The following is a 19,299-nucleotide window of genomic DNA, read 5'->3' on the forward strand; positions in this document are numbered from 1 at the left end:
TCACTGCGGTATCATAGGCCAAGCAGGGTAGAAAATGAAATAAAATCTTATCATAGCGCTGTTGCATAAAATATACAAGCGTGGTGATTTTGTTGTTGTTTTATTGCCATAAACTTGTTTAGCGATCCCTATTAAAATTCATTTTTTATTAATATGAATTGTTGTGTCGGGAATGCACAATTCAAATTTCGAATCCCTTTCTTCTTATCATATGTGCACTAGAACATTTATTTTATTAAATATAAATGCGAAAATGTGTTGTTCGTGTATTTATTTTAATCTGTAACAGTAAATTTTATGATACGACTAGCTATTGCCCGCGGCTTCGCACGCGTTAAATTCGTAGAAGTGTAATGCATGTTTATATAAACCTCCATCATGAATCACTCTATCTATTGAACAAGAAAACGATCAAAATCTGTAGAGTAATTTTTACAGACACACACACAGACGGCGGAAGAGGACTTTGATTTTTTCTATGTAGTGATGATTGCCATGCCATGTAGAGCCATCTCATTCTTATTGTAATTTTCTTTAAAAGTACGCGGACGAAGACGCGAACGACAATTTAATATGTGAAAATTGAAAAAAAAAAGCGAAATTGTATATCTATTCATATTATACGTGTTATAAAATATTATTCGAACGCCTGAATAATTGATTATAATAATTGTTTTAAATTGTTTAATCTAGGTATCCCATCGAGATAGAATGGTCTAAAAATTATAGTTTCTAGTTAAAGAAGAGAAATATAATGTAATTAATTAGAATGATCATCTAATATAATATTATTTGCAGAGAGCAATATTATAAATTTTAGAACTATATAGCTTTGTACTATCCTTTTTAAAAAGAATAGGAAAACTTATTCCTCATTCGGAATTAATGTATAAATTTATGTTGTTTTAATGAGTAGCTTTATTATATGTTAGTATTCATGAGTGGATCATATTTTGAAGAAACAAATATTCTGTCGATAAGATCCAGGTGTCGAAGCGAAAAACTCGATACCAAGTCCCATATCCTTTTCCTTCCCCTTCCCAGTCCTTTCCTTTATTCCTCTCGCCAATCCTTTCTTAATCCTTTTCCAAAAAGTCGGCAATCCATTTGAAGCGTTAGGTCTGCAATGGACCTTATGCCTCTCTAAATGTTCATGGGCGGTGGTAGCGCTTACCATCAGGCGTCCCACCAGCTCCATTGCCGACTGTGACATAAAAAAAAAAACCAATTTCAGACATGCGATCGAATTCGCAATGCCAAGGCTTCCAAATTCCTGTCTATATCTTCTACCCAAATGGCCTTTTAAAAAACCATTCGTACGTGACTACAATATTTCTCACTTCAATTGACTTCCCACTGTTTTTCCTTGTACCTCGTTAGTTATGATTCATAGAGATGTTACATCACGTTAGGGGTCAATGTTTTCTGAATTTGTTGATATCTATCTGTTTGTTATGATAAGTGGTCCATGTGATACTATTTTAACCGGCTTTCCCAAAAGTAATTGTTACTTAGGAATAATTTTAATGCATGATTTTGTTATACATATAACTGAATTTATATATCTTATATTCTTGATTGCAAGGATTATTTTTAGGGCATGATTTTGTTATACATATTTCTGAAATTATTTACCTAATACTCTATGTAAGACGCAGCCACATAGATACTTATATCAACAATCTGATAGTTCTATCTAAATTGTACAAGGCATTTCAGATATTACAAATATAGTGATAGATGAATAAAATAATTTTAATGCATAAATGTGGTTTAATTACAGTTTTAATATACTATTTCATAATTACTTCAATAATAATCTTTGTACATATATTTGCGTGGACATAATAGCTAAAATCATTTAATTTTATTTATAATATAGATAAAATATTATAGCCACAGTGTTATTTTGTTTTATACCTCTACAGCGGGATGTTCCTTTGATCTATTTATCAGATCCGCAATTTTAATGTTTTGACAAGAAGCGAAACATTAACATGTCGTTATGAGCATTACATTGTTTTCCGAGTAAGTGACAGGCATATAAATACGTGAGTCGTATAAAAACGTCATTTTACCCGTCACCTGATGTATATGACGTCATTACTATTAGCCCATTTTAGTTTACATTGCAGGAACATAGACCTTCCATTTAGGCCCAAAACCCTTTTGGAAGGTTTAGGGCTTAGTCCATTAACCACTCTGATCTCTTTGAGAAACTATAATATCGACTAAACGTATGTTTTATCTATATTTTTTATAAATGTGTATACATATTTGGATAAGTTGCATATATATCGATTGTACTACGTTAATAATATATTAGTTATTACTTTGTGCCATCGCGTACACTTTAAACATTCCTTAATAAAAAAGGTTGTCTGGAAGAGATTGCTCTTAAGCAATAAGGCCGTCTTTTAGATCATATATGCCGGCATGGTCTTTTTCATAATGACAATTTATTGTTTTTCTTTTTTTCGGTGATATGTACTATGAAAACTAAATAAATAAACTAGAACACCTGATGCAGGACCGCAACAGGCCATCTAAACTATACGATACTTAACAAAAACTGTTCATGTGATGAGCATTTTCTGCTGGGAGTATAAATATGCATACCTGAATCACCTTACGTGGAACTCCAAGAGCCCAAATACAATATAACATAAATAGAAAAGAGAAAACATGTCTTCCCAAAAATTATTCAGTCTGACTTTTTATAATCGAGATGGATTTAATATAGACATCATCATCATCATCATCATCATAACATCTATACATTAAACCTAATTTTATTGAAATCCCCATTTGTTCACGTTCAAATTTCACGCGAACGAAGTCGCGGAAACCAGTTAGTGTCAGGATAAGAATTACTACCGGCTTGATCCATTATACTGTTTCTCTCACAGTCCAAGCAGAAGTGTTTCAAAACCATATTAAATGCAGATCGCAATTATAATGAAAGTCTCAAGGTTGCTTCATTCCGGTTCGATGTTTGCTTGTCGGAAAAATTACAATGGATTAAAGACTTGGGGAAGTTAACAATAGGTTTTGAGCATTCTGTAGTATATCACTTTTATAACGATTTTCGCAACGCCATAGACTACTTTTTTCACACATTTTTTTGTTGTTCCTAGCTTTTAACCTACCCTGGACTATTATGAATACATCACCAAAATTATCAAAATCAAGCCAACCAATCTCGACTTTCAGCTAGATTATCGAACAGCCATTGAATATCATATATATTTTTTGTACATTTTGCTATATTAATATATAGCAAAGAAATTCGAGCAGGTTAGCCAAATTGTAAATAAATCGATGCGATTCAATTAAGAATATAAACGACAACGACCGTTATGTGTCAATCTCGTGTCAAATATTACGAAAAGCGATTTGCTGAAATTGCATTTCTATTTCTTTTTTTTCATTTTGTCGTACATCTTGCTAATAATATAAACGCGAAAGCTTGTAAGTATGAGTGGATGGAATGGTGTAAGGTCTCACGCGAAAGCTGCTTATCGTATCTCTTATGTATAAAACGTTATTAACTTAGATTATCAATTCGTTTGAATGAATACCTATGACGTCACAGTGATGTAGAATAAATTCTGTTCTTAGTAACTAGTGGAATATACCTGGTGGTCCGTTGACTTTTCCTCATCCTTCCCAGCCAATTCCTTCTTTCCAGTCGTCAATCATTTTCTTATCTCTTATCCCTTCAAAGCGTTCATGGGCGGTGGTTATCGTTTACCATCAGGCGAATCACCAGCTCAGTTTTCTCTATATGACATTAAAAAACATAAATGAGAAAATTTGTGATCATTACAATCTAATTTATTCGGGCAGTAGAATTTAAAATTAGGCATAAGAGACAGTAGTACAGTAGGTTTACTGCAACTTTTTATGGCAAAGCAAGGAGAGCAAACAAAGGAGCAGGTGAGCCATTCGATGTTAAGTGGCCACCACCCATAAACACTGGTGGTGTTACTGGTTACAGTTCTTTACCGGCCTACTACTTGCCTAAGTCTTAGAGTTAATTACTACTGTAGTCTGTAACATAATATTATAGATACTCAAAGCGTTTGAACATTTGTTATTCTGTAAGTTTTATTATCGGTAATGTACATAATGAGCTCTGTAAAAATAACTCTTTTGTGTCCTAAACTAAAGAAAAACATTTACCGGCATTTGTAACAAGCATAAAAAGCTATAAACAAATTATTTCGTCACACCAAGGTTTGATGGATCACGAGCCAAACAATACTTAATTATATTATACAATGAACTAGAATCAATTTAATTAAAACTTAAGTAATGATTATCACGAATAAGCAGATATAATAACGTATTTTAAACCAGGTCAGATAGTGCTTTAAACACCCATTTTGTACGCACGATTCAGCACTTGCTGTCTGGTTGGTAATTACGTAATTCAATTAAATTTCAATTTCAAATTCAAATGCGATTACATATTTTCGAATAGAGAAAATACGTACTTATAGCTAGAATTACAGTCATGATATATTAATTACTCCGACTGCGACAGAAGAAGGGTAATGTTCCTTCGAGCGTACCTATGTGTGTGATGAGTCCGTTTATGCCCGCCGGCCGTCAGTCATAATAATAATTCTTATTTCTTCTAGGCACTGGGTACTATGAAAACGATCATGTAAATACACCTCGGGTACAGTGGATAATACTTTAGAGCGATCAGTGAAAGCGTCGGTTCGATAATCAAGGCTTACTAACAAAAGCTTTTAAGGTACCGAAACGTACATACGAATCGTATGGAAATTCCAGTGGTGATATTATATTGAAATTAGTTGAAGTCTTAGTTAAAAGCACTTATATTAAGTCTATCTTTATATAACTTTAATGATAATCAAAATATACATAACATAACAGCTGACCCACTTAACCTCTGACCTGAAAAGCAATATCTTTTCGACATCTTACATCTTTCAACATTTTTCACTAATGCTCTGCTCTCATTGGACAATTCGAGGAAATATACTTCTAAAATTGTCTCAGTCTTAACAATCACTAGCTTTTGTCCGCGGATTCGCACGCGTTTAACTCTAAGTAGTTTAATAGATATAAACCATCCTCTTGATTCACGTTATCTATTAAAAAAAACCCCATCAAAATCCGATGTGTAGTTTTAAAAATCTAAGCATACATACACATAGGTACAGACGCGGAAAGCTTTGCAGTGGTAACATAAAAGAGTATAGGTAATATTTATTTCATTCATTCATCATCACCTCATATACGCCCTCACTGCTGGGACACAGGCCTCCTATGAGGGTTTAGGACAAAATCCACCACGCTGGCCAAGTGCGGGTTGGCAGAGGTCACTTGTCGTCGAACTTTTGATTCTTGGACATGCCAATGTTTATTACTAAGACTTAATAAATGACTAGCCTCAATGTCTCAAGCCAGTTAAATAACTATAGGATGATACAACCCCATACTTAGATAACATGTATTTACACATAAAACGCGTTTATCAAATTGTAACATTCAAGCGTATCACGAGCATCTCTATTCTCTATGGATGCCGACCGCAATGTAATTATTGCCATAAGCAGTGCGTATTGCGACATTATTTGTGTTGAAATGTTTTATGTAGGTCCGGTCATAGGGATTGTATCCACGTGTGGTCTTTACGAATTCTTCTGGCGTTTCCCGATCATTAGGTACCTAAATAGTAATCTTATTTTTAGAAATTAAAAACTTTTTAACGGATTTTAAACGCGATTTATTCATTATATTATTAACCCGACGCTTCGAACACTTTACAGCGAGCGTGGTCACGGGCAGACTGACCCCAGTCTTTTTATCACATATAATTCCAAGCATTTTATTCATATAAAGCTGCTTACCTATGTCTTATAATCCTACTAATATTATAAATGCGAAAATTTGTAAGGATGTGTGTGCGTGTTTGTTGCTCTTTCACGCAAAAACTACAAAACCGATTGCAATGAAATTTGGTACGTAGATAGCTGGACAACTAGAATAACATATAGGCAACTTTTTATCCCGATATTCCTACAGAATACGGACTAACGCGGGTCGCAGCTATTTCACAATATTCTGTCCACTTACCTTCTTCTAACTTACAGGGCTAGCAATTTATAAAATAGTAAAATGGTTACCTCAATCCTCGGGTACCATAAAACCTTGATCCCATACATATACCGTCCTTCTAAACCAGAGATCCAATTTAGATCAATACAAAGAAATGGCTATTATCTTTAAATAATGAGCTGGCAATACAATGGCGACGTCAAAACAACATCAAATACAATCAACAAGACGTGGATTACAAAAATATTGTTCTCTGGCTAAGTTATAAGAAATAACGGTTTACATTTAAAGAATTTTCAATCTTACGTCGTGTTCATAACGTTTTTGTTACTTATTTTATATGCCATAGTGAAATTTTTTATTAATTTTAGCCAAATGATTACAATAAATAATGAAAAAAAAAAATGCTTATAATTCCAAATTATTTTATTTTTCCTCAAATGAGTTAAAGTGTATTTTATAATGCCTTGAAGTATAATACGATCCGCAATTAAAAAAAACAGAAAAGGAAGAATATATATCAGAATTAATGCTGTTTTTACTATTAAAAAAAAATAATCAAAAACATTTAGAATAAATTAATAATTTACTGGCAATGTAATTATGTAGCAATTTAATAGTGATTAATTTTTTTTTGTAGGTACTACGTACATGTTGTTTTGCTTACAATAATATACAACTTACAACTGTGTAAATTATATTATAATTATATTGAAATACGTGTAGTACTTTCAACTGCCAATAATGACAGTTATTTCAGCCATTAGATGGTTATAACGCCTCCGCCTATCGCTTAACTCGTCGCTTCAGTTTATGCCTTGTACAACAAATAAAGATAGCACAATAAGCTTATAATTGCGGTGGCCTTGATCTACATAATGTGCTTTTTTGTATTATATAATTTTAGACACGATATTTATATAATAACCGAAACAGTGTATTTTTCTTTTTTTTCATAAACCTTAAATGAAGCAAAACAATGTATGTAATTAATAGATAACTGGTGGCTCAGTGGTTAGGACAATGGACTTACATAAAAAGTTGTGGGTTTGAGACCGGATGAGAGTGCAAAAAATATATTGATTTTTCATATATTGAGGAAACCGGAATGTCGAAGAATCAAAAGATCAACGACGTGTGACATCTGCCAACTCTCTCTTGGCTAGCGTGGCGTTTCATGGCCTGAACCCTCATAGGAGGCCCGTGTCCTCATAGTGGGAATATTATATGGACTAATGATGACGATGTTGAAAATTATTGATAAATTGCAAGAAGATACCTTCATTTACATTTTTAATTACCTGTTATATTTGTTGCAGGTAATTAGCTTAATCCGCTATAGAGGTCGGTCGACATCAAGATCGGCCTAGTGACTCCTTTCAGGATTTTTAGATTGGATTTCACCTTCTACGCCAAGTTGAAAAACTACCCCATGTAATGTAAACTTCTATAACATAATCAATTCACAAAAAAAAACGAAACTGTCTAATCATTCAAAACTCTATATCGCTAAAAAGTATTTCGTTACTTGTCTGTGGGCGTACTAAGCGACGATAAAATCTCACTTCTGAGTACATCACTTATTAATTCATCTGTCAGCCTACGTGCAGGTCTAATTGGGTCTAGATAGCCTTTAGGTTATATTTTGATGTGTGCTTTTCGAAATGCTTTAGTGGTTTATAGCGGGGTTATCTATATTAGGTAATTTAGAGGACATTGCGTTTATTGTAATAAAGAAAGAAATATATTCTATGTCATTTTAATACAAACGAAAACCGCACATAAACAACAGAGAAGATCTGACAAAAAAACAGTGCATTATACACTTATTACATAAAATCCTCGCTTGCCAATAGTAAATAGTGCTTACCATAAAAAAAATTGGCTAGAATACAACTAAAAATAACAACGCGCTTTAACTATAGAATTAATCATATTATCTCACTTGCTCTTGTACAGAGTACGTAAGGAAAGAAAATATTATATCCCGGCAATGAGGATAGTAAGATTATCTCATTTAGAAATTGTTGTATCGTCACCGATCCTTGATAAGCGTACAAAGTTGGAATCTAATCTGTCCGTTTAATGTGGGTCAATCAATCTAAATAAGTCGGTTACATACAAACATATAAACATACACAAGTGAAGTTAATGAAGCAGCCTTACATAATAACAGCAGTGCCATCATTTCCCATACAAATCTGAGATTATCGCCTGGGAATGGCGGTGGGTATGCAAATTAGTTTTCCGCAAAATTCTAATTACTATGTGCAATTAGACTAGGTCAAGTGTGTCCGTTATACAAAATATAATTATGCAAAAATTTCAAAAATTCTTTCAATATTAGAAAGGTTCAACTGCATTGAGTGATATACAACATGTACTACGGGCGAAGCCCGGGTGAACTACTACTATTATAAATACAACTTTTATACTATTATAATCTTATGTTGCCGTTAAATTTAAAACGCATTACCCTTCGGTAGATTATCTACCGATGTAATATCGTTCAATTGTGAAATGGACATTCGATATGATGGGCTAGGTTAGGTTTGAGAATCCACCTAGACATAGAAATAGGAGACCCGCGAATCTATACACAACCTGCACCAAACGGACGTACGAGATACATTTGCGTTATCTCACAAAAAAATCGGGGTTAAATAGCAATCAAATCAGATAAATTATAATCAGGTTTTTACAATTTTACGATGATGTGTATATACAAAAAACATATACAGCACGCGTCTTATATAAATTTAGTGTATAAAATTATCGTATCGCGATACAATGAAACCTCAACTTACGTAAGTGGTCCACTAGCAAATCTCCGCATAAATCTAACGAAAATCTTGATCAGCCTAACGTCATGTTACAATCAAGAAAATAAACGGTCTGTGAAAAATAATTTATCTTACATTAACTATTACGATACCTACTAACTGTTAATTTTGTTTATAATTACAATAATATTTGAGATTGTATTTTGATTATGCATTTATATAACCTACATCTAGTGGCGAATAACTGAACTAATTTAATTTGTATAATAATATTGATTGCGATCTGTGATTTTCTTGCAAATTAGATTTTATTACCTACTTATATATAGTTACACAAATAAAAATTATTGCTAATAACAAAGTATTAGCAGTACTTTTATTACACTATGGATATCGATTTATCTAATAATCGATGACGAAAAATGTATATGTTTTCAAATTAATTGCTATAATTAGAATGATTGTACACAGTGCGTCGTAATTTATCTTAAACAATGCCTCTTATATCTTAATCTAAGTATTATTAATTAATAGTAAATAAAATAAAAACATGTGTTCACTATTCACGATATTGTAAAAGATTTTCTTCTTATAAGTTTAGCACGCCATCTAGAGACGAATAGCGATATCAAATACACGTGCCGGTCGGCTTTTTCAAAGAGAAGCGGCATCTTATAAAGAAAGTTAGCTTCACTTATATTTTAATTTATATAACAATTGTTTGATAGAATTTCTTATGGTGAATATTCGTAATTTGAAATTATACATCCAAGTTAAACAGAATTAAATTTTGTAAATTTTATTAATCACACATTTTAATAAATGTCAATATCATGGATGAATAATAAGTGTGAGTCCATAAATTAAACACAAAAATCGGTCTATCAAATCACTATCCACTATGTCAATTTTAATAAACGAGAATTCTAATACGTTAATTGTTTTTAACTTCAATTAGAATCGAACGTGTAATACATACACATCGTAACTGCTGAATCGTAGGGTAAATTCGGTTCTTTGATCATGCCGCTAGCTCAGCGAAAGAAATGAAAAAATTATCATTTAATTTTCGTTTTTCGTAGGCGAAGGTTGTGTAACTCCACAATTCAATCATTGAAATGCATGTGAGTATTATTATAACTTGTTTAAAGTAATTAATTCAATCGTTATAAATATTAATAATTCATATTCATCCTACACTTCTTTTAATGATTTTAACGTTTTAAGTTAAAAGGGCGTTCAAGGTTTTTTTTTTATCCTTCCTACAAGTACTAAGAACGCAAAAGTTTTAAAGAATGTTGGATTTTTGTAACTCCTTCACGTTAAAATCTCTGTTAGAATCTGTATGCAATTTGTTATGAGATAGATCTTAACGGATTAACACAGCTGCATTTTAGTCGCACCACGCGAGTGAGGTTCTAGTTAGTTAACATTATTTTATATTTATTAACACGCATTTTTATTGTTTATCTTGCTAACTGTATTTTTATATTGAAATCGAAATGCCTTTGAAATCCTTTGTATTATAGCTAATGATTAATGACTAGGATGATAAAATGAAAAATATACCACATCACATAAATTGGACGTTTTTATTTAAGTCACAATAAATCAAAAAGTGTTTGTAATTAAAAAAATTAACCGCCTTCCAAGTGTAAAGATTAAGACGAAATTTATGTAGGACCTCACGGAAGGCACCAGCTTTCTAATAAAAATAGAATCCTCAAAATCGGTTTGTTCAGTCGAATTATTGAGAACTATCTTTTTTTAGGTCCTCTGAATAGTCTCATTAGTCGTAAGTCTGAGCAATAGAATTAGGTTATCTAATATCTACCTAACTGTTACTGTTTACCGTGTTAGTTGCGACCAGTGTTTAATTATTTTTATTATTTAGTCATTCTGCTAAACATTATCTGCACAAAATTAAAACTTCATTTACCAGTTTGACACGTACAACGAACTCAATTAATTAGATGTGTAATTATTTTAAATTTCCCGCATAAAAAATCAATTTGTGTCTACGACTTATTAAAATAACAATTATGCATACCATGCATTCGTATTCAAAACTGCATAAACAATTAGTATGTATAGTAAACTATTTATTTAATTATTAATTTTTTCGTGCATATATTGGTCTGATTATTTATCAGACAATTCTTTTTCATTATATTAAGTTCTTGTTATGACCTACAAACACGACAATTGAATAAAATGTATGCGTACTTAGTTACATTTGGAAATTGAGTAGGGACGTAGTAAATAGGCCATTTTTGTAAATAATCCTACTATTATTATTAGGTAATTACAAAAAATGTTATTGTAATATTTCAGATCAACATGTTTCCGTCTAAAAATACACCCTTTGACTATGAGGCCGATCAGAGGTTCTGGCCAAAACTAGAAGGAAGTGGTAAGATTTTATTACTTGTGTACCTATGTATATTCTAAACTGAATTATTATGTCTACCCCTAAATAATATTTGTTAAGTATTGCAAATTATAATTAAATATTGAAGTGTTTTTTCATTTATAATTTATTTATTGAAATCGAATTTAAATTATTTTAATTATAAATCATCTGAGTTTCACTGATTAGATATTAAGTATTTTAAGGATGGATAAGAGCTGATTACAAGACCTTAAACGTAGTAATGTGAAAAATACGATCAAACTATTTAACACAATTTTTGAACTATGAAAACAAAATTTCTTAACTTGTGCATTTACTGTGTTGCTTTTATATCTATATATTTTATTCCAGGTACAGAAATACCTACCACATTAAATATAAAACATAATTGAAAATGTATATTTATATAGTATTTACACCCAAAGAAATTGGAATAGTAGAGAAATATGTTCTTCTCTTAAGATTATATTTATAGAAAGAAATAAATACTTGTTGTGTTCTTATTCAACTGAGACCTTACTATTACGTTCTATTCTATATTCTGATCAATAAAATATTTCTATATTCCAGCAGTAGATGCTATGCAGTTCCAGCAATCACCACTCCGTCCAACACCACTTCACAGGTTGTCAAGCTCCACAGACTCCACTTCACCCGAGTCTTATGATAACTCTTGCGTTTCCTCCGAGTATAGCTTCAGAATGTACGAACCAAGGAGGATGTCGATAAGCTCATGTGAATACAATCCAATTCTCGACATGACAGAGCCTAAATCAATTTATGACACGCCGTATACCATCCGTCAACGCCCCATACTGGGAAGAAAGATTTTACCGGAAAGGCAGTGCAATTCAAGTGAAGATCAACTGTGGCAGATACCGGAACCCAGCAGGAATTATGAATTATTTCCAGTTGAAAAAATGTTTGACCTAACTCCACCGAGAAACCCTACACCACTAAGCAGCATGTTGAATACTCCACCACCACAAACTATAAGAAACGCACCAAAAGCTTCACCGATAATGAATCCAATCAACTTTGACAGGCCAGCATCTTCAATAGGTTTAGGGGAGACAAAAATATGTTCGTTTTGTAAAAAAAATGGTGAGCGACCAAAGGTTTACATGACTCATTGGGTAAAGGAAAAGGTCGGAAACAAATTTATCGTAACCTGCCCTGTTTTGAGGTCCCATGTATGTTCTCAGTGTGGCGAGAGTGGAGATAAAGCTCATACAATGTAAGTTAATTTTGTAAACTTCATATAAGGACATGCTTTTTGTTGAAAACATTTTTCATATAATTAGGACATATACATCAAGGATACATGGAGAAATCAGGCCACTACTACTATAATTAATGATGAATTAATTAGTATAATTAATATGAATTATTTATTTTACTCCATCTTAATTCTTTGTGCTAATCCAACAGGTTTACATATTAACTACATTCCAACAATATGTTCAATTTAACAATAACAAATTATTATATTATATCATCATAGAAGAGCTAGATTTTTGATACATTCCATTATTTCCAGAACTTACTGCCCGGTACTACGAACCACTAATAACGGAAAGCCGTTACAGTCAACAACCATCACTTTGAAGAATACACGCGTTCTTAGCAATGGTAGGAAACGATATTAAAAGTATGTAACAGTATTAAAAACTGATTTTCACAGACTATTAACTAGATTACATAAAAACATAATTTTAATCTATTTGATTGACTGAAACAGAATTTTATACATATAAGGATTATGATATTATATTGATATGTTAATTATTGTTTTTGCATATTATAATTACCATGCAATTTTAAAACATTCACAAAGCAAAGATCAAACCTGAGTTGTAAGTTTTAATCTTCTTTTAATTGTGTTCATTGTAAATTCTTATCTTCTTCTCAGGCCAGTCCAATGTTATTGACCAAACAAGACCATGTTAATCACCTTTCTTCATATATGTTTTTTATACTTTTATTGGGAATTGGAAAACAAAATAATAAATATAATTTATTTATATTAAATAATAATTACTACCCGCCAGTTTCTAATGTTTGAATGGCGTCATAATGTAAATATTAGTGTGAAAATAAGTTAGTGATTGACAATATTACATTTAAAATATCGCATTTTTGACAATTTGTTTTAAGAAAGAATATTTTTAAATCGAAAATCCATGTCCATGTGTATAAACATTATTTTTATTTTTAAACGTGACTACATTCTAAAATTGTCATGAATATGAAAATGTGCAAAATATTAAGAGGAATAACAGTTCTTTTCTGATGATCAGACTACCAAGTTGATATTGTTTCAAGATTTTGCTTGTATGGAAACAATTGTGTTATACGAAAGTTGTAACATTTTAGTATTCTATGATGACTATTTATATTTAGAAATCGAAAATCCATATTTTGATACTTTGACCAATTTTAATAAATCTAAATATTTTGACGGCAGTTCTATTATGATAATTACTCATATATAAAAAAATATTTTTTCTTACAAATAATATAATTCCATTAGGATTTAAGGAACCATTAATAGTTCAACATGACAGATATGACTAAAACGTGAAAATCAAAGAAATTGTACATAAAATACTGTTTTCAAATTGTTTCACTGCCATTTGGGGCTGAATATATTTTTTTTAATTTTGACTCTCGCTTTTATATATTTATAAATATATTTTATAAGTTTTTCATATTACGAAGCATAAGCATTTGTGACTAAAAATAATCATGAGAATTAGGATATATTGACGAAATGTATATCTTATTATTAGAGCGACTGTATTATTTACTACATTTTTAATTCTATATTAGGATAGTTCATTTTAAAACTTTGAAACAAGACTAAGTTTAAAATGTCCTCATTACTTCTTAGTTGCATCACTCTCTATTTTAATAATTGTACAAACGACTATTCTGCCTTGATCTCAAATAATAAAATCCCGTGTCTCCTACTTGGGGTTTGGGCAGATGATATAAATCTGTTTCACTGATTGATTTTTTATGGACAAGTAGGTAATCAGCCTTCTGTGTCTTGCCAGACCGAGACGTTTCTTTTTGTACGTCCCCACGGGGAATCTAACCCTAGGCCACTCGGTTCTAGGCTCACGCGTTAACCACTACAAAGGAAGAGGAAGAGATCAATCTCTAATTAATATTACCGGCAAATATCAGTTTATAAAAAATAATAATAGGTAGAGATTTGACGATTTCATACAACTTATATAAAAATATGATTTATATAATGCTTATATATATTTATACTTGTAATTTCGGTATACAGTTTTAACTTAAAAATTTTTAAAAACTGCAGAAAAGCATGTTTTGATTTGGTTTTATTTTATTTTTTAATTGGTATTGTAACTATAAGTAAAAAATGTGAACAAACGTGTGTTAAAACAAGTGTATTTGTATTTAAAAATATTGAACTATGTCGTGTTACGTGTCGACTTAAAGAAATACTGATGAAATTTTGCGTGATTATAGTTTTTAAGATGAATTACCAGTTAAGATTTTATGTAAAATAATTGTTTTATTCTATTATTAAGGTTGATTGAAAAGGAATATGTTATGTTATGTTTTGAAAATTAATGATTTTTGTTTATCGTCTTTTATGAATAATGTTTTGTGTTTTATTATGTAATTACGATTTTAAATTTAAACCTTTTCGACAATTATTTAAGGAAATTGCTACCACAATTTAAATATGTTGATATTTCTTCTGGATTATTTTGTAAAGAGGTATGTAATATTTTCTTCTCGCAAACATATTAAGAGTTTTTCTGACTGTCTCTTATGAGATGTTTTTCATTTTTTTGTCTGTCGCTTTTGAATTTCCAAGTATTTTATGATTTTAGCCTGTCAAATTCTTCTTATTTTATGACACACTAGGTAAACCAGTAAAATTGCTTAATTGGAAAATTTCATTATCTTAAAGACGATGTGTCTGTTATTATTATAAATTATTCAGAATGTTTAAGGTACGTTTGCGTACATATTGTTTTTATAGAAATACTAGCTTTTCGCCCGCGGCTTCGCCCGCGTAGAATTCGCTTATATCGCGCGACATGGTAAGGAGTATTTTCTTCGCATTAAAATGTATGGTTTGTTATTTCCCACGTTTAGCTCCATCTTCATACCAAGTTTCGTCAAAATCGGTTTGACAATAAAGAACTTTCATACAAACATTCATCCCCTCTTTCAACCCTTTCTACCCTTTTTTCGCGATAGAAAGTATCCTATGTTCTTTCCCAAGTTCATTTCTATCTTCATACCAAATTTTGTGAAAATCGGTTCAGTGGTTTAGGCGTGAAAGCGTAACAGACAGACAGACAGACAGAGTTACTTTCGCATTTATAGTATTAGTAGGGAAGTAGGGATTAGTAGGGATATTTTTAACAAATAACGCTGCACTTATTTCCTAGCACCATTTTTCAAAATGTTCAATGAAACAAAATTCCTGCGTTAGTATATACTAGAACTCATACTAACTCTGTAGGTAAAACGCGCTCTCACAGAAAACGTAGGTTAAAAAAAAAACTAATAATAGATCTATGACCGATACTTATTTTTTATCACTTACCTCTTGCATAGTTCTCAACGATTTGGTTTTTTTTTTTAACACATTCACCGCTGACCCATAAAATCAACACAAATAAATAATTCAATAAGTAGGTACCTACCTACTAATTGAATTATTTATACCATCTACCCAGGTTATTATCTCTATTTAAGCCAGACCCAAAGGTGCTGCTCGAAATTGGCGCCGCGAATCTAGAAAAAATTTGTATTTGGAATATATATATTTTTTTAAAGTCCAGCATTTTTTTAATAATTATAAGTAGGAAAGCCGGAAATTTCATCAGTCGAATTTTTCCACATCATTCGTCATTGGTCGCTACAATAAAGAAATCAAAATAATGTCCACAATTCAAAGATCGTCGAAATATTGTGGTATATTTCAACCCGCATTTGGTTGCGGTGGATGATGGTCTAAAACCCTAGCAATCTAAATAGGTGGGTATATTAAACAGCACACACATGATCGTGTAGGTACGGACAGTCTATCAACGCATAGCCCAAACTACTGGATCGATCGGGCTGAATTTTGACATGCAGTCGTATGATGTAGGCATCCGCTAATAAAAGGCAAATTCAACTCCCAAGGGAATGAAAATTTATGTTTACCATTCATTCAAAGCTGCGGGTTACAGCTAGTTCAGTAGTAAAAAAATAAAGCTATGTAGTTACACTTCAATAAAAAAGTGTACCTATACAAGTGATTGGCGTTAGGCAATATTTAAATTAAACTATATTTTTCTAAACGCCTTAGGCCATAATAAACGTTTAACGTATTGTATAGTAAAATATTCGGACGTTACTGAAATTGTGCTCTATTTTTAGTTTGGCCTCATGGTCGATACAGATTCAGAAATAACATAAGTTTCTTTTATACAGTGAAATCTGCACGTGTAACATGCATATTACGCATATATAAAAGTGTTCTTGTATGCTTCAGTATCGTGTTAGGTAAAAATACATATAAAAAAAAACTAACAAAATGCCAGCATATGACTGGTTTGTTGACACGGAAAATTTGCCCGTGATGCGAATTGTTACACCACGAAATGTTGATATGTGCGGGATATATGGAATGTAAGTATTAATAAATTTTATTGTCGATGTTATTTCATCAAATAATTTTGTATGTTCGAATACCTGTAGGTTTAAGAATTATTTTTAAATTTACGTAGGCAGGTAATTCGTACTGCTTCAATTGTATTTACAATGCCTTGAACTTCTCAAGACAATTTGTGTTTGTTTATAAGATGTCAATCATTTATTATAGAAAAGTGAAAAGTTTTTCGTGAGAAGGTACAAATATAATTATGTAGTCTCATATTATATGATTGTAATTAAACATCGTTGCAATAAATATATAGTATAAAGAAACAGGCCCTCGCATTTACAAGTACCGTTTTCGCATTACGAATGAACGTCACTGTCAAAATAATATAGTTTTTGACAGTTCAAATATTTCCTGTGTTTTCACTTTTTTTAACGTCAATTTTCCATGCAGTTTTCATCGGCCCACCGTAAATTGTCGGTCAATCTAAATTCCTGTAATGAAATAATTGATAAAGTTTGAAAAAATGAGTACAACATCAACCAAAAGACTTTCGGAAACACCGGGCAGTCAAGCGTCATCAGTTAACATTGTAAAAACGGATGATGACGATTATAGTACAACTCCAGAATTTATTTACGGTGGGCCGTTTATTAAAGTTGAAAAACCCAGTCCATTCATAAATACAGCGACTCCAATTAATTTGCAGTTACAAGGGACGTTCAAAAAGTATGTACTATGAGTAATTTTATAACTATTTTTATTATTAACTTGTGAACTAGTGGGCTTACAACACTTAATATTTTTGAATATCCTTCATTGATTCTATTTACGAAACCGCTCCACCCCACTGCTAGAGATAGCTCTTCTTTCTTAAATTGTCCTATTTCATATGATTCCAAAATATATATCTTCTAAACATGTGATACTGTATTGAAATAAATGTTTACGAAAACAAGATAACGGATAGCAGTAGAGAGATTCATTGAAGTCCTACTTTCTAATATTTTTAACTATAAAATTTACTTGTAAATTTGGATGTAACTTGTCAATTAAATCCCTGTACCACAAAGATAAAATGATAGTTAGAAGGTAGTATAATTAATAAAATGCAATTCAAATAAAATACCCTTATTGTCAAATTTTTATAATCCTGCCTTGTGTAAATAATATAATGTTACTATAACAACTAAAAACAAGAATTTCAATGACCCTTGTGTTTCCAAAAATATGTTTAAATGTAATTTTTTTTTTTAATTACGTCAAAACCTGGATATAACCTGGAATTAAACCTGGATTTCTTAGGCATCATAACAATGAATTCCTATTCCTAACTGTCAAAAATAATGTAAGACCATTATGTATTGTTTGTATTTTATCTTTACATATTTTTAGTGTGAGTGTAAATGTGTTTTATAAATATAAAAAATAAACATCTTAGAAATTAAATTTAACACCCTTTTATCAGCTTCACCTGTGTGATTGTGTGTAACCGGCTGATTTGTGTTCATGGGCTTTTCTCATAAGCGCAACTTTTGTTGCTCTGACAATCTTATGCTGCTGTTCACACATCTAAATTCTATGATTCTTCATTTACTGTACAAGCCGTAAGACTGTGGAACTCACTTCCAACAACAATTAAGCAAGCCCAATCTTTATATACATTTAAATCTCTTGTAAAGAATTATTGTCTAACATTATTATTGTGGGTACATTTAAGAGACGAGTAAATGGGCACCTTCTAGGTAGATGTGACTTACCACCATAGACCGCGTCTCCACTTCCCATCAGGTGGGACCGCGGTCAAACGTCTGCCTATCTCTAATAAAAAAAAAAAAAAAAATAACTCCATAACATTGTTTTGACTCTGTTCTATGTTATATATATTTGTCTCTCTTTACTGCATATTTATAATATCTTTGTTCCTATATGTATAATTTTTTATCTATATATGTGTACACTTTCTTGTATGTATTTATGTCCATTCTACCTATTCAAAATTTATGTTTCATATATTCCAAGGTTGCCTGGAAGAAATCGCTTCCAAGCGATTAGGCCGCCTAATTGTACAACAGTTACTAGTTATTTGTTTTTGTTAATTGTTATATTTATGTGCATTGAACGATAAAGTGTTAATAAATAAATAAATACATAAATTTATGCAATATTTGTTCTGTTAAGTACTTGTATTGTGTTTAATCTTTGTATGATTTGATTAAATACTATTGTACCAATTAAAATATTAATAGATAAGTTGTTGTCGTCATTATATTACCAATTTTATTTTAATAATAATAATAATATAAGCCTTTATTTATTCCTTACTTATATCTAATTACAATTTTATGATGGTTGTTAGTATG

At 31.3% G+C, this 19,299-nt stretch overlaps 2 protein-coding genes across 6 annotated transcripts in view; both read left to right on the forward strand.

Moving 5' to 3' along the window:
* Nucleotides 1–9,957: 9,957 nt before the first annotated feature.
* LOC119836048 lies at nucleotides 9,958–13,251 on the forward strand. 3 transcript variants are annotated; one of them, XM_038361259.1, is made up of 4 exons: nucleotides 9,958–10,003; nucleotides 11,214–11,292; nucleotides 11,863–12,529; nucleotides 12,833–13,251. In XM_038361259.1, exons 1-4 carry the CDS (start codon nucleotides 9,998–10,000, stop codon nucleotides 12,939–12,941), a joined length of 861 nt encoding a protein of 286 aa, XP_038217187.1. In that variant the 5' UTR covers nucleotides 9,958–9,997; the 3' UTR covers nucleotides 12,942–13,251. The 3 variants fall into 3 exon arrangements, with proteins under 3 accessions (XP_038217187.1, XP_038217188.1, XP_038217189.1); XM_038361260.1 differs by having other exon boundaries at nucleotides 9,961–10,003; nucleotides 11,866–12,529; XM_038361261.1 differs by lacking the exons at nucleotides 9,958–10,003; nucleotides 11,214–11,292 and adding an exon at nucleotides 11,521–11,643.
* A 3,513-nt stretch (nucleotides 13,252–16,764) lies between these two features.
* LOC119836033 (damage-control phosphatase ARMT1-like) overlaps nucleotides 16,765–19,299 on the forward strand; it is a 13,559-nt gene continuing 11,024 nt past the window's right edge. For 2 of the 3 annotated variants that reach the window (XM_038361201.1, XM_038361203.1), the window contains exon 1: nucleotides 17,368–17,665. In XM_038361201.1, the coding sequence (XP_038217129.1) occupies nucleotides 17,463–17,665 (203 nt within the window). In that variant the 5' untranslated portion in view covers nucleotides 17,368–17,462. Of the gene's footprint in view, nucleotides 16,966–17,367; nucleotides 17,666–19,299 lie in introns of those variants that run through there. The other variant, XM_038361204.1, reaches the window with a different exon arrangement.

This window comes from Zerene cesonia, chromosome 22 (assembly GCF_012273895.1).
Source record: "Zerene cesonia ecotype Mississippi chromosome 22, Zerene_cesonia_1.1, whole genome shotgun sequence".
NCBI lineage: Eukaryota > Metazoa > Arthropoda > Insecta > Lepidoptera > Pieridae > Zerene > Zerene cesonia.